Below are 22,387 nucleotides of genomic sequence, written 5' to 3'. Positions count from 1 at the left end.
TAGCAAACACGTCTTGGAATAATACATAATGTTAACCTCTCTTAAGCAACCGTTATAAATCAACTTGGATTAATTCTTTCTTAAGATGATTTAGGCATTTCAGAAAGTGGTGCTGGATTATAATTAAAATCCTTTTTATTTATTTGACGGGAGTTGCATGGTATTATATATGTAGTCCTGATACATTTTTGGTCAGTTTAAAATTGACTTATTGTGATTTGGCATGCATTGAGTAAAGAGTGTCTTTTCTTAATAATTTAGGTCAAACCAACTTTTTAACAAAAATCATTTCTTTTGAATTCTTGGAACGGCTTACCTCATAAAATGCCAGAAAATTCCATCAGTAAGTTTATATTGTATTCTGTCATTCAATATTTCTTTGCTAATTTTTGTTACAGTTACAAAATCAACTTTATAGAGCAAAATATAATCACTCGAAATTTTAATACGATACAAAATAAAATGTCAAAGAACAAAAAAATAACAAACCTATACGGTTCTAGGTTTTACGAGTATTATAGTAGCATATTTCTCTATTGTACTTATTCATACTTAATAATATGCTTCATACCAAGCTTTGTCTGTACATAGTATATGAAGACTTGTGTCTCTTGGTTACATAAGATTAAGAATACAACATGGTGATACGAATTATTCAATACGGCTAGCTGTAATTTCACTATTGGATATGGAAAAGGAAACTAATATGCATAAAAGAATTCGGGTCTATCCTTAAAATCTGGACATGCTTTTCTGTAATTGTGCCGAATTTAACTTTATTGTAATTTTACAACATTGTTATGTCTTTTATTATTTTATTTTTGATCAAGCAGTTTATGAATAATCTGCATAATTCAGTTTATTGATATTGACACGCATTTGTATTTTTTAATTTCTAACAGAGGATGTGGATGTGAACACATCAACATTTTCCGAGCGAACAATACGTTCTGCAAATGGCTTTCCGCTAGATCTTGACGTCAGATTTACGTCAAATAACGTACATTCAGATTTAAAATTGAGCGTTAGTGATGTCAGCGATGATGTACCAGTGGTTTTACAGAGAGCTGGGAAAATGGTGTCTTACCGGGTCTCCTCAGAGGTGAGTTGTGAGGATTATGATCACAGTTTCTTGACGTTTGATCAGACGAGTGTTTCGTTTCCAAAGTGATCTCTTGGTGTCTGTCAGTCGGAAATGGTATCACATTTTTATAATAGTATGAAATGATTTTAGATATTTTATTTTTCTGTCAACAATGAGTTGCAAATACATCTTTTTTATACAAGTTATAGTAATCGTATCGTTATATAGGGAAGCCAGGCCAAAAGATCAACTAGGCGATCAGATCGCGCCGTAAGGAATACCAAACGTCAAGTTACTGAGAATCAGTTGTTTGAGAGCTACATGTATAAATTGTCTTTAAGACAGAAAAAAGTTATATATGCTGCATAAAAAAACAACATTGCAATTAATTCATGAATAAACACTCATTAAGTCACTTGATAAATCACTGAAATATGCAACCAAAACTGAGCATGAATTGAAGTAAATTTATTTACATTTTATTACTCAAATAGTCGATCGTATAAAAGATGGGCGTTTACAAAATGTAATAATGATACAGTGCTATCTGGTGATTCTTTTTTTGCATCGCATTAATAAATCTTAGGCTTGTATTACCAAACAAATGTATACGAGGTTGTCCGGTAAGCGCAGTGGTTAGCGCACTCGCTTCTCATCAAGGTCGGGTTCCTTTCATCATATTGGCGCAATTAAGTTTGGTTTATGGTAATCAAGCCGGACAAGTGGGTTTTCTCCGGGTACTCCGGATTCCCCCACAACAAAATACCACATTCTCGCACAACATTGTGACTGTATAAGTTGTCACAACTTTCTCCACAATCGTTGTAAAATATATGATGTTAAAACTAAATGTATACACTTTCATGACTTCATTTCTTGAATAAATCTTGTGTATTGTTGCAGGCCGCCGCATTCTACATGGACGTTTCAAACAAAGCGGCATTCATCGTATGGCGGGCTGATGATACTGAAACGGAAAACTTTCTTTTTGTACGAGGGTGTCAATAGAGTAATCATCATCATCATCATCATCATCATCATCATCATCATCATCATCATCCCACTTTTATTATTATAATTATTATTATTTATTAAGATTATATTATTATTATTATTATTATTATTATTATTATTATTATTATTATTATTGAAATGATTTGCATACATGTGTATTAAATTTGGGCGGTAACTGAAAATTGAAGGGTCATCATGCGGTCTTCTCACTAGTCAACCGCAAAACTCCAACATGATTGTGAACATGTCCGAAATTTTGCTCATTGATAAACTTTTTCAAAACAACATCACAGCCTTTAAACATTTTATGTAAAGGTGAAAGGCCGAAAACTGTCCACAATGGACAGCTTACTTAAAACATGTAAACAACGAGGTCCAATTCATGAATTTCATGGCGCTATTGTCAACTAACTGGACACTGTCACACCGTTTTAAAAAATACTTTTCATGCCAGTCTTTAAAAAATGCCAAATGCGCTCATTTACGTGTACATACTAATTGTAATTATTTTTTAGTGATTATTAAAAAAATATATATATTTAGCTTACAACCTATTTACAGCCAATGAAATTATAGATAGTCAATCATCATGTACTAGGTTATGAGACTTAATCATTAAGAAATTCAACTTTTGCGGTTGAGTGAAGATCCTTCAACTGCCACTCATCCGATACACAATCCCTGCATCAGATTTTGCGTTTACAATGTGACAGCCAATGAAATTGTATAATAAGTCAGTTAGATGACCTGAATTAAAATCATATGATTAAGAAAGGCTCGTTCGCTACGCTCTCTCCGGCCATTCTTAATTATTAACATTTTAATTCATGTCATCTAACTTTTACTTCAAATTCAACTTCCATGGATATATAACAAGTCTAAACTGTGTTTTCATTGTGCATTTATCATTTAATACGGAAATTTTTTAAGTTTAAAATATTTAATGTTCTTTTTTCTTTTGGAAGTGAACCCTTTTAATACAACTAATAAACATTTTCCTGTTCCCTTACGGCTGCACAATCCGCACTCACATCTACATTGTGCATTGAGTTGTTACAGTTTAAAATCGGATTATGATTAAAATCTATATTTTATATTTATTCTTAAACCGAAATAGAAAAAAGTGTTTAAAGTGTTTGTCTTCTACAAAGAAGTGCATAGTTTTACACAATGCAAGAAAAACAAGTTTGTCAACACGTGTCTTGATTCTACCGTACTACTATTTCTAATGACTGTTCATTGTTCGAACAATGACTGTCCATTATTAAAATATTGGACAGTCCATTCATAAAACAGTGAACAGTTCATAGAAATAAAGTACAGAAAGCAGTCCAATAACCCATATAGAGTATAAAGAGAACAATGGATGACGTCCAAAACATGCTTTAAGATGAAATAAAAAATAGCACTTAAGAGAAAGATTTAACGTTTCTCCCACCTCAGATAAGTAGATCCAAAAAGTTAACCATGTTAGAAATTATTATCTTTCCCACGGGCAAAGATAAAATGCCCGTATGAAACTCCCTTTTAACGGTAATCACATTGTAATTACCTCCCTTGTTGAAAACCGTCGTCTGTAGCATCATAGAAACCTTTTCTTGTTGCAATATTTAAAATGCTCATTAATTAATAATTTCTCGCTTCAAATGTCACCATAAAAAACACATCTTTCAGAAATAATGCTTCCTCAGAAATATTTGAAGACCGATTTCAATATTAACATAATCTGAATCACTGCACGCATATCCATGACCACCACAAATTATCACATATCCATACGCATTTATTTTCACTACGCAGAAAAGAGTTCCAGCAAAAAATACATTTTTACTTAATTTTGTTTAACTGAGGTGGGAGAAAAAGCATCTACCATAGCTGCTCGTGTAACATCCCAAACCTCGGTAATCCTCGTTTCCGCAAATTACCCTGCACTCGGGTCGGGATGAACCTATCTTACACTCTTGGCCATTGAAGATACTTATTATCTCATTATTTATCTTCATCTTTGTCTGGTGTATCTTAATTTTGCTTATTAAAGGTTGGAACAAAACACGAATATAAAGATACACTGTTTAAAAGTAAAAGGGCTGTCTATCCCTTCCCATAGAACGAGATATACCAGTCTGGCGCACGCGAGAGCTGTTTGTTGAGCAACCAACGTTTAATATTTCCTTCAAGTCAGCATAGGGAGCGGGGTGGGGGAAACGTGGCATTATGTACAGGTTTTTGTTGGAACTTTTACGTTTTTTTTTTTATTAAACTCCTATATCATATGGTTTTTTTTCTGGATTGATTTGAATCTATTATATTTATCCTATACATTTATAAAAGCATTGTTTTATAACAAAATTTCGTATCTGATATTTAAATCGGAGGGCCTTTAGCTTAAGTTATTATACTTTTTGCCCCGACCGATTTGTATATATTCATCATACGTGTATGATATGAACTTGTTACTGTTTACTTCATACAATAATCAGTTCGGGACGTACCAGTCTGGCGATCGAGAGCTGCTCGTGCAGCCACCAACGTCCGTCGACGCCGGCCACTCGGTGACAGAAATTGTAGAAACAAGTCCGACTGAAACTGACTTTCTGGTAAACCCTGAATTCGGTGAGTTCATACATAATTCAACCTTGTTTGATCACTTGACTGAAAAAAGGCATACAGGTTTAAGCGATCATACTAGTACTGGGTGATAAAAAGTACTTAAAGTCATATTTAAATACTTTCGAAATGTATACTTTTTTATCCGTTCGTATACTTACTGCTAAACATTCCGTTTTACTGATTACATCTGATACCAGAGCAATTTTGAGAGCTTAAATTTTGTTAGTACTATCTATGATTTCTTAAGCCTAAATACGTATTAGTTCTTGCACAATAAACATCAATTACATGTGTTTAAGTATAAGTAATTAGATGAACTTTAATCGTAAAACGAACCATGTTCGATTGTTTGCTTTCAAGCGTGGACTTAAATAATGTTTATGGGAATCCGTTAAATAGGATTGGGCCTATTTATACAATACACAAAATATTTGAATTCGACCCAACAGCAGTTTTTTTATATTTTTGTTACAACAATTATAATTGGTTCTGTGAATAACTTATCATTAATTGCTTGAATATCTTCTTAAAGATGCAACAAGAGTTGAACAGATGGTTGCATCAAATAACAAAGACTCTGAAAGAGTGAAGAGACAGACAACAGATTATGAAGTTGAAATCTTCTTTGTTATCGACTACAGTCTTTATTCCTTGTATGACTTTGCAGATCTCAAAGTATTTTAAACTTCTTTATTCCTCCAAAATAAAGCTGCAGTATTACCTTTTTATCTAAATATATTAATAGAAAACAAAGCAGAACAGTATTTTACTGACGTTAACTTTACATTATCGTGTGATAATTAGAGTAAATATATATAGACAAGCACACAATGAAACATTTAAAAAAATATGAGTACTTGCTTATTTGTCACTACGCTGTTTCTGTACAATATCATGTCTTATTTTGTAGCTGGTATATGCAAATGACGGGCACCGATTCAGAAAAGCAAACATCGGCGATTTCAGTCATAAAACAATTCTACGCTTTTGTTTTAAATGCGGTAAATTTACACGTGTTTTACTTTTGTTTGTTACTAAATGACAACCGGCACATTTTTATAAAAAAGAGAGCATAAGCAGTCCGATCATTGTATATGTTGCGGTTGATGACAATCAAATGCACGTCAAATCTGTATTGAATAAAAGCTTAGCAATTTAAAATAGTCTTATATATGCCATAAATTGTGCCTTGGACAATGACAACAGGCCCATATTAGCACAAATATTCACATTAACATGCTTGATTTACTGTAGCGGTGCCGCTCATGCCACTAAAAATCGATAATCATGTTTTATTGATGACCATAGGGATTGCATCATTTCACGTTATTTTGTAACAAACACTTCCTAAATGAAATAAGCAGCATCATTCATTTTTTACATATGTATGTATAAAAAAGTACTAGATCACTGAGGCATAAAGCTTATTATGAATGTTAATTTCAATTTAATGATCTGTGCAAGTGAGCATAACCAGGTGCAATTTCTGCCGGAAAATAAATATATTGCCACCGCTACATGGCATGCCTGTCGGGCGTCTTCAATCATTTCTTTTTGGGTAAACAAATCATGTGTCTAATTTCAACTTAATTCAAAGGAGTGATAAATGTCTTGAAAAGTACACATTTCAAATCGCTCCGATGACAATTGTATTTTAAATTTTGGAATAGAAAACGCTCCATGTGAACACTAAACTCGTTGATTTTATTTCAAAAGAACTTCATTTGAAAAGGTCAAATTTTCAAGATATATGCCTTATATGTTTACAGATGAGCGTTCGCTACAGCTCAGTGAAGGGTTCAGGCTACACCATTTCTCTCGTTTACGCGGGAATATCTATCGCAACGGTTAGAAGCACACGAATAATTATCATTTGTTATCTAGTTGTGTCTGTTTGCAGATTGAAATAAGAAATATCTTTTTAGTATTTTCGGGCGGATATCAATCGTAATCAACTGTTATGTTGACAGTCACATAAACAAATGTGTCCCCAATCAAGAATCTGAGATGATTGTGGTTGGAATATTTTGGTTATATTTTTTAAAAATAGCGACTTTATATAACAGAAAATCAAATTCATGTTGTAGAGTTCTACGGACGCACCATACATCGAGAATAATCTACAATCATTCGATGTAGATGGCCGTCGAGCTTTCTTGGCCGACATCGTATTGTCTGCCTTTAAGGACTGGGGAAATACCAACCTAAAGCCGATTTACAACTATGACGTCGCTATGATGTTTACAGGGTAATTTGGAAACACCCTGTTCTGAATGACGTATTTTATAATTTACCGAATATTTGGGTTCGTTGAAAAACTGTTAAGTTTCACAAACGTCGAGGAAATAAATCGTTAACTACCAAATCGAATTATAGTCTGGTAGAAATAGTCAATAGTTTATCAAAAAAAGTTAGTTTTCTTTTCTTCAGATGTTGTAAGATGCTGTGATATTTTTCATTGCGCCGTTGTTGTTGTTGTTAGCGTCGTCTAAAACATTTAAGAAATAACTCACATTTAAGATATTTTCACAAACCATACACGTTTTATCTCGACACTCTGTATATGTCACGCTCTTGCATACATTTGGTCCAGTAATGCCATTTATCAACGAGCAATGGAATCTTCGCAGTGGTCTTGTTTGCATCAATTTCTGAAACATCATTTATATAACAAGAAGTCCAAGATAGCCCAACACTGCTCACCTGAGTACATTGGTCGCAAAGGATGATGTAAGTTGCCAGGATAAAAGATGGTTGCTGAGCAAGTTAAATGTTTCTAAGGAGGTCCATGGTGGCTAACGAATGTTATAGTGGATATGGGAGTAAGCCAGCGTCGTGATTGTAATTGGTTGCAGAGAAAATTGTAGTTGCTGAGGAAGGTGATGGGGTCCATAGTTATTATGGGAAGAGACCATTGCCAGGTAAGCAAGCTGAAAAGTCATTGGTCATTTAGAAAAAGGAAGGTTGCGTAAGAATGTGTTGTTTCTATGAAGCTTGAAATTTGCTAGTGATTGGTGAACGGGAATGAGATGATTTGAACATAGTAAGTTCTGGACCACTAAACAATCTACAAAGTGAATGTCTCAGCCCTTGGCACTGAAGTTGGAAAAAGAAACGTAAATATTTCCCTTGGGCCAATGTAATTCAATGTTAAAGAAGTGTCATCGAGGGTAGGGACAACAATGACCCAAGGATCACGATTTGAAAACAAAATGCTGAGAACTTTTAGGCAAACAGATAAGCTCTAGGCCTTGCAGTTTTTGTTTTCCTTATATACGTCTTCATAAAACTGCCCAACCCCCTGACGACCATATTATTAAAATAAAACTAACACCACACAACTTACAGTTCAGGGATTTCTTTTATAATTATGAAAGAGTCTGACAAGAAAGTTTTCATATTGCCATAGAGCAAACTCCGCCCTCGCCCCCTTCCACCCCCCGTCGGCAGCCATGGTTTTCTACGAATCGCCCTGGCTTTAAGGAATATGAAAGTGACGTCACGTAAGGTTTATTTCTGTGACATTATTTTAATATCTGCCCAGCGTTTTCTAAAACAAAGTTTTTTAAAAATTATATCGGTTGCCATAGCGACCACATTTCTGCATGGACCCATTATTTTTGAAGGTATCTCGAAGAGAAACAACGAATTAATTCATGTGCCGTTTGGTTGTAATTGGCCAAATGGTTTAGGATGAAACATCGATTGAAGGAAAATGTGACGGACGACGGAAAGTAACTCATCAAAATAGGTCACCCTTAATCAATTGTAGCTCAGGTGAGCCGAACGAAACTTATTAAACTAGTAAAGGTATCCTCAAAGTGTTAAGACAAATAAAAACCCATTAACACACACAAAATTTAAAAATCAAAATGAAACATTGGCATACAACTACATGTAAAAAGTTTCAACAATTAATGTTTTGTTTTATATTTTAGTTATGAAATGGGCAGATCTGTCAGCGACGAGTTTGATTCCGCTATTGCAGGTAACAATGCGTCTTCTTTTATTTTGACAACATGGCATAGAAGTTAATAAATATTCGAGCATTTCTGACGAACTATAATTCTAGTTATCCCATGGAAGATCGTTTTTGGGATTGGATTCTTATGTAAAGATTAAGAAAGAATTTGGATCACATGTCACTTAATTGTACAGGTAAAGGAAATAGCAGGAATGCATTCCCACACATGATTATGAATAGAGAACAAGATGTTTTGTTTTTCTCTAGGGAAGTTATTGAGTATTTGAGATAACAAAACCACACAAAATATACAATTACACGTGAGGTTAACAGAAATACTGCGGTCGTTCGAACAGGCGGTCGTTCAAGAACTTAAATAAGTCGACGCCTCAAGCAACATAGACTGTCCTAAATACAAAATTCATGCACAGTACCTTATGACTCCCTCGAGGTCATAACTTCACACATTTTCCCGAAATCATATTCCTAAACAAAAAAACAATTGCTAGGTTTTAAAAAATTTGCAAGTTGTATAAATTGACAGATGAAAGTCAATTCAATAAGGTGTGAAAACCCGATTATAATTTTTACGCATGACCGCATTTCTGAAGATAATTGTGAGAAGTTAATTGTGAGAAATGTAAATGAGTAATACACAATGAATACAATTATATTATATGATGAATTTGACGAGTGACAGATTATCATTATTAGATCCTTTTTACCGGTAAAAAATAATAAAAAATACAAATCTGTATCACCTGCGCTGTGGCGGATCTTGTGATAAAACACTTCACTTCTAATCAAGGGGTCGCAAGTTTCATTCCCCGCTGCCCCACTAAAAATACTTATCGTGTTCCGGGAGGGACGTTAAATGAAAGTTCCGTGTGACAGTGCTATAAACTGGTGCAAGTTAAAGAACAAGGGAAGCCCTAACCAGGGTTACTTTCTGTCGGTGCACTATGCTCGAAAAACCTAAAATGAATAACAATCTTATCGGATCACTCGCCGAATGGGCAATACCCGAGTGCGAGTATAAATAAGCTCATACACACATACAAACACACACACATGCACGCACGCACGCACTCACGCACACATACACACACACCTGCGCTGACACTTAGCTGGATATTCACATTAAAACGGTCTCAATTGAAAACAAGTAATTGGAAGCTATAGAACAAACCAAGACACAAAATTTAATCACATGAAAACATAAGGATGACCAATGCGGTGTCTCACAAAATTGAATAGAAATACATGACCCTGACTACAAGGCTACAAACAAAAATATTACACAGTTCCACAAGCAATGATTTTTTTTACACTGAAAACTATCATGTTATTGCAATACAGTGTCAAATTATGTTAAGCTTATTCGATTGCAGGTCTGGCCTACGTCCCTGGAGCGTGTAGTGACTGGAGTTATAATATCAACGAAGACCGTTTCTGGGCGGTTCTGGTAACGATTGCTGCACACGAGTTGGGACATAAGTAAGTGTCGGACATCAGACCTGGACTTGCATTTAAGAAATATCATAAGGATGCATACTATTTAAATCCTTCCTAAGGTTGCTCTAAGTGTTCAAATTGTATTCAGTAGCAGAACGGTTGAACTAGTAAGTCCTTGTTTACGTGGCTCATAGGACAGATAACACCAACTCGGAATTGACTACACAGTGTTTGACGCGGTTGTTCTCTCTATTTTGTTTCAGCATATAAAGTAAAGCTTGAATATACCATATCACATCATGGGTTCCTTTCAAAATTTATAGGTTTTGTAACTGAATAGTTTATGAATCAATATAATTCAATATGAATGTCACTAAACATTCCAGATCTTGTCGATCTATTATCAATTGTCCTTTTCATCGCTTTTTTCCCAGACCCGGGGTTCGTTATGGAATAAAAAGTAATACCGTTGAACCATTTGTTCTTCTTATTTCTTTCTAGAAATCAGTATTCTTTCTCGTGCAAATTGGCCAATTTAAGGTGGTCTGTATAACCTTTTACATGTGAAAACAACACACTTATTTTATGAAGATATTGGAAATAATAAACGATAAAATCCTCAATATCATGTTATTCAGTTTGAACGCCCAGCACGATGGTACAGTCGACGGTACTGGCGAATTTTGTTCGAGTGACGACGCGTATGTGATGGCTCCCTCTGTTGGCGTGTATTCTGACCAGATCAAAAATGTCCGCCAGTTCTCATTTTCTTCATGCTCCATCGATTATTTTACTGCGTATATCGCAACGCTAGAAAAGTAAGTAGTTTGAGTAATGGTAAGAACATATTAATACGACCAAGGCTTATGGAGTCTTAATATATAATAACAAAAATCTTACTCACCGCAGAGTTTATGACAATAGTTCCACGGTAGCGCTAACTCGTGTTAACAGACATAGAATCGTTTTCACACATGTAACACAGTCTAGACTTTATTTATACATTTCTACCAACATATAACTGAACTTAGTTTACATCTTTCAGATATATTAGCAATCAAGTGTATGCCTAAAAATGATAAGTCCTATATGTCTAGCATTTATGATGCACTTGTATATTGTTTAGGATGCCTGAAATTCATTCAATCTTTGCTTCTCAAGGCATTATTCATTAAGTTTCACTTTTCCATAGGAATAGTCATAATTCGCGTACTTTCACAAGTTGTTTATAGTTTTTTTTACAGTCCACCATCTTTCTTTCCGAATGTTACATACTTTTATCTAGGTGAAGGAGAACGCTACCTGACAGTATGTTTTGCCATTACGGCCTGGTGTCCGATATAGATTTTGGTATATAAGCAAACTGATTTTCGGGTCAAAGGAGTCTTGTCAGGATCGCGAAAATGAGCGCAAGCTCCATGTTCATTTCAACAGTTTATTCGACAACAAATAGTTTTCTTTTTTGGACACTACGTTTGTTTTTGCAACAATGACAGGTATTTCGGGGTTATAGAAATGACATTAAGAAGTGCTGTGCCAAACTATTCGTAATGCTGTTACCATTTACCGGATATCGGGACTTAGTTTAAACAGCACAATCTGCACAGATAATTAAAGTGGATGATCAGTTTAATAAATTAATGCTTCCTAGCCACAGATGAGTGCAGAATATTGGGTGCTGCTTCGTGTTATTCTATTTGCCAAGGGTGATCATGAGGATCAGAGTACCTCTAACTTCAATTACACAAAATACCAGTAGTCGAGGGGCATGACGCCCCTGGACGATAGTGATCGCGTAACACTATTAGGTAAACTTTAAATGATGAAGAAGGGCGCATCGACTGAAGCAAGTCTTTTTTTGACGTCATGTATGTCAAGTTGTAAATCTGAATAACTATATTTCACAGAGGAAGCACCAATATGGATTGGCAACGGGTGAATTATTTTCTTTTGGTGACAGCGACGGAAGTTTTCTTTATTTCATGCTTATAATGCGTTCAATATGATAATTATTTGATATTTTTTTGACCTCAGGAAATTTATATTTCGATAAGCTTATTGTTTCAAACGATGAGCTTATCAGGATATAATCCACCGTTATTTTCCAATAAACCACCGCATGAAATAAATTATTGTCTTCGAAAGCATCCATTTTAAGCATTACCGGTTAAAAGAATAGGACCGATGAAATCTTGCTGTTTAATTAGATATTAAGTTGTTCAGGACTATGATAAAATTAACACCGTTGTCAACATAATTGTCGTTAACTTTCAAATCTTTACTGCTATGTGAATGTATTCAATATGCCACTTGAGTCAATCTTACGGTCATCAATCAATAACCGCATTCACGGTTTAGGTCCGTCATTTATATCAGGCAATTCAATTAGATATTTTAGACATATTTCAGCCCGATGAAAATAATAGTATAGCTGATTGATTTATTATGACTGCAAGGAAGCTTTCAAGCATTGGCAGATGATGTCTGTGTCTTATTGTTGAGAAATAGAAGTTAAATTAAAAGGTAATGTCGTTTTGTTTTTTTCGTTTTACTCTTGGTTGCTGATTCAGCCAATGCGGCTACCCCAACATTTAACAATGGCGATATTTTGAGATATGTTTAATGTTTGTTATCTTGTAGCTTTATCTTTTTGCTTGTGTGTTGTAGAATTTTGGTTGCATTTAAGGCTTCATGACTTTTATCTAGTATCCAATGTTTTATACAGTAAGCAAATGTTCCAATGGAAATGTTTAGGCAATTTCCAATTTAATGATTTCCCTTGACGAGCAGAGATCTCTGCCACCACGAATAAACTTTTTTTAAAAGACATTTGTTACTCATGACATGTGTATGCACAAGTTTATTATATTTTAATTTCATTATGTTGTTTTAAAAGTTAAATATTCCTTCGAGCGACATAAAATTTAGTGACGTCAATTGACGTTGATGATCATCACATGACAGGTGCGGTGGTAGTGATTACTGTGCGGCAAAGGGAAGTAACCGCTGTGTTAAGTTTAATTTTTAGAGTGCAATGTACAGCCCTTGTGCAGTGGAGCAGCTGTGAATAGTAAATTTTACAAGAATGGAGATACTAAGATTAAGAAATTTTGGGAATACTTTTTTAACAGAATGGTAAAACATCTATACTTGTAAGGGTGTTAATCTTGAATAAAAACTGCACTTTCCAGTGTCAGCGAGAACTGCCTGGCAAACCGCAACGCCACCTACGACACTTCTGACCTTGACCCTTATTTGGGTGACCTTGCCGGTCAGGTGTACACTCCAGATCAGCAGTGTGAATACTTAGTGGGAGCCGGTTCCTACCTCTCCAGGGTACATCTACTGAAATGGATTACTTCTGATATATTTTTACGTAGGATCAAATACTATACTTATCTCAAAATGTTTCAGAGAATATTTATTTATATTTTACATGCTTGGCTGTATTTGGATGAATCGTTGATTGTATGTGATATTTGTTGCAGGTCAGCTATGATTCGGATTACAGCGGGATTTGTTTCGTAATGAACTGTTTTGTGCCGGGAACAACTAGCTCGTATAGATATCAACTCGCCTGGGAGGGAACAACGTGCGGAGACGGAAAGGTAGGGACCAACGAGGTTCATAGGTAAAGACATTATATTACTGGAGTGTTATTTACTACGGGATAATCTATTTAGGACCTTATGACTTATATAAAGTGTTTTTTCGATTTACGACCAACGTTTTAGAACATAGCCTAACCAATTAGAATAATGTTTTTTAGGAACAACGTGTTCTTCCAGCACACATTTTACAGCAAAGTGTTTTATAATATAGGACCAACAGTTTAGAACAAAGTATTTTTCAATTTATGGCCAACACTTTAGAGAGAAGCGTTACGAATGAAGGATTTAATGAAGGACCAGCATTTTTAACAAAGTGTTTTCCAATGGAGGATCATGCTTTTTGGAACAAAGTGTTTCTCAAAGAAGGCCCTACATTTAAGAACAGTTTTTTTAGAGCAAACTGTTTTATTTTAATTAGTACCATCATTCAAAAAATGCCTTTCCAATGAAGTTTAATCTGTTCGGAAAAAGGTGGTTCCGGTGATGAACAACCTTATAGTGCATTGTCTCCAATAAAAATCATTATTTTGGAACAACATTTGTTTTCAATGTAAGATGACTATTAAATGTATAAATCTGTTATCCCCTTTTGACCATCGTTTTAGAACTAAGGGATCTTTATGTAGCAGAGCCGAAGTGTTCTTTATTTAACAACCATCTTAAAAGAAAACTTTTGGGAATACCTGTGATATACTCTTGAATAACATTGAACATAATAAACGGCTCATAATACTGTGAAAATGGGGGAAATGTATACACAAACTTGCATCATAAAAATCAAAACTTGTATTATCAACACAGAAATCATTTGAATTAACAAAATCGTTCCATTTATATTGAATTAGTCATTTATATACTTTATGAACATATATTATACTATGTTTTCGGTACCGTCTAGCTGTGTAGTGGTGGATCGTGTGTTGTATCGTCCAGTGCTCCGGCTGTAGCGGATGGTGAGTGGTTATGTGTCTATGGTAGTACGAAGTATTGACCCATTTTATTCACGAAGGATGACAAAATATAAAGAACTCGAAAATCAATTAAAGTATTTTAGAACTGACCAATAAGGTTCTTAGGTTCGTCGAATATTTTAAAACTACTCAGACATATTAAAACGAGATACATGCATTAATAACATGTCCCTATAATATGTGCAAAACCCGCCGGTCATATTAAAGTCGTCAGTTTCTTTCAATTTACTTTAAAGCTGCCTGAGAAAAGAAATGAATTGTTAAAGCTCTGTGGTTGATTACGTGCTTTATCATTAAGTGTTTGAAACAACTATCATTACGATTATTATTGGCATGATTAATACGACTATTGTCAAAACTATTTTGGTAATGATAATTACGACTATTTTCATGATAATTATTGTATGGTTATTACGACTGTTATTGTCATGATGTGTACGATTTTTATTACGACTTTCTTTATCATTATTATTACGACGGTGCAAACCCTTTATCAGATACATTGTTCGTAAAACCTGAAACTCAATGCGACAACAAACCACTGTTCTTTTAGAGACATGTATGTTCGGAAACAACCCAAGCAACGTGACGTTCGAGACGGTGACGTGCAGTGAACTTCTGGCTTTTCCCAACACATCATACAATTGCTACAGCAGTAACATTCGCGAAGATTGCTGTGAAACATGCGAGCAATTCAGACTCGCAAACGTTAGCAACACTGGTAAGAGGTAGTTTAAACATTATTTATTTTACGAAAATGTTAAGAAAGTTATTTTAACCTTTTCTAACTCACTCTTGTTGGTTCGATGCGCGAAGTATTGTCTTTTGTTTCGGGGGATCGAACCAGACCGAGTTCGCCTTGGAGAGAAGCGTGTGCGCTAGCCATTGTGGAAAATCTTGATTTACACGAAGTGACTACTTGATATAAGCGTTTCATTTCCCTACCTATTGGGAGAAGGGTGCATATAGATCTGTCCATCCATCATCCGTCCTTCCGAGATTCCGGCCTTAAGAATTATTCGAAATTGTGCCATTTAAAACTCCTACAGTCTTAAAACCAGCAGCATGTTGAAAGCTTGAAGTTGTTCACCTGAGGGTTATTATTATTGTTATTTTTATTATCTTTATTATTATCATTATCATTATTATTATTATTATTATTATTATTATTATTATTATTATTATTATTATTATAGATTGCGAGTACGGCGATCAGGCAAGCTGGTGTGCAACGTTGTCTCTAAGAAGCTGCTATACCAATGACGCTGTTTGTTGTCAGTCCTGTCCAGAGAGAGCTCTAAACATACCAAGTATTATTATATAGTTCATATTATGCTTTTTTATACCTGCATGGTTAAAATAATCAACGTTTGGTAATCATCATCATCATCATCATCATTATCATCATCATCATCATCATCATCATCATCATCATCATCATCATCATCATTCTTATTATTAATATTATTATTATTATTGTTATTATTATTATTATTATTATTATTATTATTATTATTATTATTATTATTATAGATTGCGAGTACGGCGACAAGGCAAGCTGGTGTGCAACGTTGTCTCTAAGAAGCTGCTATACCAATGACGCTGTTTGTTGTCAGTCCTGTCCGGAGAGAGCACTAAACATACCAAGTATTATTATATGTTTGATATTATGCTTTTCGTACCTGTAATACTGAGATATTTTTTTTCTGCCATACCAGACCTAGAAATGTCCGGAGAGAGCTCTAAACATACCAGGTATTATCATATATTCCATATTATGCTTTTTTATACCTGCATGGTTGACATAATCAACCTCATCATCATCATCATCATCATCATCATCATCATCATCATCATCATTAGTAGTAGTAGTAGAATTAATATGTTTATTATTATTATTCTGATTGCGAGTACGGCGATCAGGCAAGCGGGTGTGCAACGTTGTCCCTGAGTGGCTGCTATACATATAATGCCATATCTTGTCAGTCTTGTCCGGCGAAACTTCTTGGTATACCAAGTATTCATATATCTTTCATATTATGTATTTTATACCTTTAATGCTGAAATATTCTTTTTTTATCATACCGGACCTGGATATGTCCGACGAGAGCTATGATATTCCAAGTATCATTATATCTTTCATATCATCCGTTTCGGAACTATATGGTGAAAGTTTATTTCTTTCCCCCCACCCCCCGTCCCTTTATATTCGGTCAATCCATCCCGGGAGGTTATACGAAGCTTCCATATCTCCAAATATATAGGTTTTTACGCTACTTTTATATATGTTTTGTTTGCCTGGAACTCTTTTGGCATTTTTGGATTGTCTTGTTTTTAAACTGTGACGTCTTATCATAGGGCATGGAAGGATGTAAACAAGTTAGTTTCCAAACAAGTATGTTTAAAGAATGCTAAAGTTAAAAAGACATTATTTAAATCAAGGAAATACATTCTTAACACGATATAGAATGTTCTTTTGGATACATATTGTATCAAAAACACCAGAGGTCACTCAGACACCCAATTCTTTTAAAATTGTAATCTTAGATAAACTTGACTGTTGCTTCATATCCGTGGGTTTTAATTCCATTTTATGAGTTATAAGACTGAGTTCGATAACAAGATATGTTTCCGTATAGAATGTCTGAACTAGAAAGTGTATCCGAAATTCATATCTGAAATACACACGCCCTTAAAGTCTTCCGCATCCGAGATTGTTACTTCAAGTTGAGCAATAGGCAACAAAATAACACTGACTAACAAAAAAATTGCCAAAATACAACATATTAATTAAAAAAAAATCTACGAACGAAGATATTGCGAGACAGACAGGTAGAAATTATCATCGTATTGTAAATAATAATAACGTTCTTTCACTGAAGTAGCATCATGAATTCAAGGGGTTGACGTTTTTTATTGAAAAATAATCTTAAGTGAATAAAGAAGTTCATAATTTTTCATCCGCACCTCGGCCATTACACATCGAAAACAACCTGGGAAAGCCAGTGCATTAGTAAAAACAGTTCGTAAAATTAACAGTAATACTGTTAATTAAGATAAGTGTTTTAACGAGCAATTTGTACTACATTCATTTTTTTCAGTGAAGTGTATTATTGCATTAATAATGAGGTTTCTCAAAATAAAGTTCTTAGGCTTAACTGCTAAATTGAAAGTACAACGCAATCTACTTACAAGGTAGAATGTATAGAATTCTGACTTTGTAAAGCGTCCATGAACATCCGGGGTTGTTTACGATGGATAATGGCCGATGTGGTCTGATTGCGGAAACACATAAACTGTACCTGTTTCTTTTATGCTTTTCGATGAAATATCGAGTCTTTTCTAACAAATTGATATTTTCACTGCAATCTAAGGAGTGAAATATCAACTTTTAATGAATACTTTTAAAATCCTTTGTAGTTACTTCCCCTTGATCAAACTTTACACATCACTTTTGAAGCAGAAAAGGTTGCCAAAATGAGAAATTTAAGACAAAAGTTGAATTAATTTAATTAAAGATATCACGGACCTATGTTTTTTAGGTCCGTGAAAATATATATTTGGAAATAAATAGCTTACCGTTTAATAGAAAAAAATGGGAATCCTGATTTTTAAACGTTTTCCTCAAAATGTGACAACAACCTAGCGTGTTCTTTACTTTTTAGCTGAAAACGACATCTTCAAGCGAATTAGACCTATCTCTGACAGTGACAGATGACTGGATACCAATCTATCATGAAATGAACTCTTAAATTAAGAAACATGTTTTGTTCAATGGTTATCCCCAATCAGTTTGCTAAAACGTTCATCCTTTCCTTTCAAATTTGCATTCAATAAATTTTCGGCGTAGTAATTCGGTATGCATCAATGCCCTGTTTAATTTAAAATCTCGTTCGTGCATTCACTGTTATTATTTGGAATTTATATGCATAAACACTAAAAAACGAGTTAATAAATAATTTACTATAAAAGAGTACTATTGAGAACGTTTTGTCCAAAAACCGAAAATAGAAAACTGACAGCTACGTCATCAGCTATAATTTTGTGTGAGGGGCGTCCCCTGGGTAGCGACGCACAAAACAACCTTTTAAAAAAATTGATTTCAGTGTAACATCGTATTTTATTTCACTCGAAATCATAGAAAAACTATATTTACACTCGCGGCTTCGCCGCTCCTAAAAATATGTTTTTCTATGACACTCGTGATATAAAATACTATCTTATGCTAAAATCAACAATTATCCTTTACATATTCATCTATTGTAGGATATATCTCTTCTGGCTTTCTATGTTATTTAGTGGAATAACATGTTAGTAAATATGTGCAATTATAGTTGTGTAACAACGGTCAATAAAAGGAAAGAAATATTATCGTATCTTACATGGTAAGACCAGTGTAATTCATGGTTGAGGAAAACAAGTTTAGCAGAATCATTGAGTTGTTTAAAGAAATTTATTTTCTAATATCGGCGATGACTCGTCGAAACACTTCGTTATCGGTAGTACCTTACATCTCAAATATAATTTCCTTATTCATAACGAACGATGTGCTTCGTTCCATTTATTTCATGAGGCAGCAACATTAGTTCCTTATTTTAATTTAACGCTACGTTTATGCACTGAATAGTTAAGAATGGCTTCAGCATTTCTTAAAGGAATGAAAAATGTTTTATAGAATAATTTTTCATTATACTGTGACAAATTGGTATGATTTGTACATTCCAGATTGTCAATATGGAGATCGGTCAACGTCATGTAATGCAGCTAGTTGTCCGAATTATGATGAAGAGTCAAGAACAGTTACATGTTGTCAAACATGTGCAGCTACAACAACAACAATCTCAACAACCACTACAACTACACCAACTACAACTACTACTACACAAAAAACAACTAGCACTACACCAACTACAAATACAACTACACCAACAACCACTACAACTACACCAACTACAACTACTACTATACCAACTACAACTACCACAACACCAACAACCACTACAACAACACCAACTAAAACTACCACTACACCAATTACAACTACCATTACACCAACAACAACTACTACTACAACTTCACCAACAACATCAACCACAACTCCAACAACAACTACCACTACACCAACAACAACTACCACCACACCAACAACAACTACCACTATACCAACAACTACTACTACACCAACAATAACTACCTCTACACCAACAACAACTACCACTTCACCAACAACAACTACCACAACACCAACAACAACTACCACCACACCAACAACAACTACCACTACACCAACAACTACTTCTACACCAACAACAACTACCACTACACCAACAACAACTACCACCACACCAACTACAACTACCACAACACCAACAACAACTACTACTACTACACCAACAACAACTGCCACCACACCAACAACAACTACCACCACACCAACAACAACTACCACCACACCAACTACAACTACTACCACACCAACAACAACTACTACTTCACCAACAACAACTACCACCACACCAACTACAACTACTACCACACCAACAACAACTACCACCACACCAACAACAACTACCACCACACCAACTACAAGTACTACCACACCAACAACAACAACTACTTCACCAACAACAACTACCACCACACCAACTACAACTTCTTCCACACCAACGACAACTACCACTTCACCAACAACAACTACCACCACACCAACTACAACTACTACCACACCAACAACAACTACTACTTCACCAACAACAACTACCACCACACCAACTACAACTAGCACCACACCAACAACAACTACCACCACATCAACCACCACACCAACAACAACTACCACCACACCAACAACAACGACAACCACACCAACAACAACTACCACCACACCAACAGCAACTACCAATACACCAACTACAACTACCACGACACCAACTACAACTACCACCATACCAACTACAACTACTACCACACCAACAACAACTACCACCACACCAACAACAACTACTACTACACCAGCTACAACTACCACCACACCAGCAACAACTACCACTTCACCAACAACAACTACCACCACACCAACCACAACTACCACCACACCAGCTACAACTACCACCACACCAACAACAACTACCACTACACCAACAACAACTACCACCACACCAACTTCAACTACTACCACACCAACAACAACTACTACTTTAACAACCACATTAACCACCAAACCAACAACAACTACCACCACACCAACAACAACTACCACTACACCAACAACAACTACCACTACACCAACTACAACTACCACCACACCAACCACAACTACCACCACACCAACAACAACTACCACTACACCAACAACAACTACCACCACACCAACAACAACTACCACCACTCCAACTACAACTACCACCACACCAACTACAACTACCACTACACCAACAACAACTACCACCACACCAACAACAACTACTACTTCACCAACCACATCAACCAACACACCAACAACAACTACCACTACACCAACTACAACTACCACCACACCAACTACAACTACTACTACACCAACTACTCCAACTACAACTCCAATTACCCATACACCAACAACAACATCAACAACTACACCAACTACAACTACACCAACTGCAACTACCACTACATCAACAACTACACCAACTACAACTACACCAACTGCAACTACCACTAATACACGAAGAACAACTACCACTACATCAACTACAATTACCTCTACACAAGCAACAGCTACCACACCACCACCAACAACAACAGCTACACCAACAACAACTACCACTACACTAACAACAGCCAGCACTAAACCAACCACAACTCCAACAACAACTTCAACTACACCAACAGCCACAGCAATCAGTACAATTACAACTACAACTACCACTACACCAACAACAACCAGCACTAAACCAACCACAACTCCAACAACAACTACAACTACACCAACAGCCACAGCAATCAGTACAATTACGACTACAACAACCACTGCACCTACTACAAGTACAATTACAACAACAACTGTCTCACTGAGACGGACCAGGGTTACAGTGGTATTCCTTATCTTTGTCTCTCCGAATGTTGACTTGAATAAAGGCAGTGCGGATAATCTCTACATTGCTCTACAGCTTAGGAATCAAGTATGCTATCGATTTCAATAAAATATATATCGTCACATTCGTTCCATCTCGTCCATTTTCCATCGTAAACAGCATCGGATGATTTTGGCGCTTTAAAATGTCAAAATTCAATACATTTTACTACGCTGTAAGTAGATCACGTTGTAAATTCAATTTAGCAGTTAAACCATAGGATTTAATTCTGAGGAAATTTTATTATATATAATTATTATGCACTAATAAACTTCACCGGCAATTAATTCAAACTTAGAAATACAAAATACACGGTAAAGCACTACAATTAATTAATACTATTATTAAAAATTGTTCGAACTACTTCCGATGTTGTTTTCCATGAAGAAAAGTGACTATTTTTTTAGATTGCGTGCGTCATAAGCAGGCAATCATAGCTATATTTCCATATATTCGAAAAGCGTCTTTAAATTAATTTGGCACACTGTTTAAGTTTATTTTTTATTATATATACATGTAGTGGTAAAATGTGTTTTTGTTGTAAGCGTAAAAACATCACTTTCGCA

At 35.2% G+C, this 22,387-nt stretch overlaps 1 protein-coding gene across 1 annotated transcript in view; it reads left to right on the top strand.

Annotated features, from left to right (window-relative positions):
* The window catches only part of LOC128226461 (mucin-3A-like), a 58,900-nt gene that overhangs the window by 16,940 nt on the left and 19,573 nt on the right, over positions 1-22,387 (top strand). The window contains exons 2-18 of the mRNA XM_052936344.1: positions 903-1,102; positions 1,988-2,074; positions 4,579-4,711; positions 5,241-5,361; positions 5,619-5,709; positions 6,478-6,555; positions 6,796-6,956; positions 8,647-8,696; positions 10,064-10,169; positions 10,766-10,945; positions 13,319-13,463; positions 13,616-13,735; positions 14,637-14,691; positions 15,263-15,430; positions 15,906-16,019; positions 16,243-16,356; positions 19,435-21,869. Of these exons, the coding sequence (XP_052792304.1) occupies positions 903-1,102; positions 1,988-2,074; positions 4,579-4,711; positions 5,241-5,361; positions 5,619-5,709; positions 6,478-6,555; positions 6,796-6,956; positions 8,647-8,696; positions 10,064-10,169; positions 10,766-10,945; positions 13,319-13,463; positions 13,616-13,735; positions 14,637-14,691; positions 15,263-15,430; positions 15,906-16,019; positions 16,243-16,356; positions 19,435-21,869 (4,358 nt within the window). The remainder of the gene's footprint in view (positions 1-902; positions 1,103-1,987; positions 2,075-4,578; positions 4,712-5,240; positions 5,362-5,618; positions 5,710-6,477; positions 6,556-6,795; positions 6,957-8,646; positions 8,697-10,063; positions 10,170-10,765; positions 10,946-13,318; positions 13,464-13,615; positions 13,736-14,636; positions 14,692-15,262; positions 15,431-15,905; positions 16,020-16,242; positions 16,357-19,434; positions 21,870-22,387) is intronic.

This window comes from Mya arenaria, chromosome 3, assembly GCF_026914265.1.
Source record: "Mya arenaria isolate MELC-2E11 chromosome 3, ASM2691426v1".
NCBI classification, from domain to species: domain Eukaryota; kingdom Metazoa; phylum Mollusca; class Bivalvia; order Myida; family Myidae; genus Mya; species Mya arenaria.
This window is presented reverse-complemented; position numbering and strand designations above follow the sequence as displayed.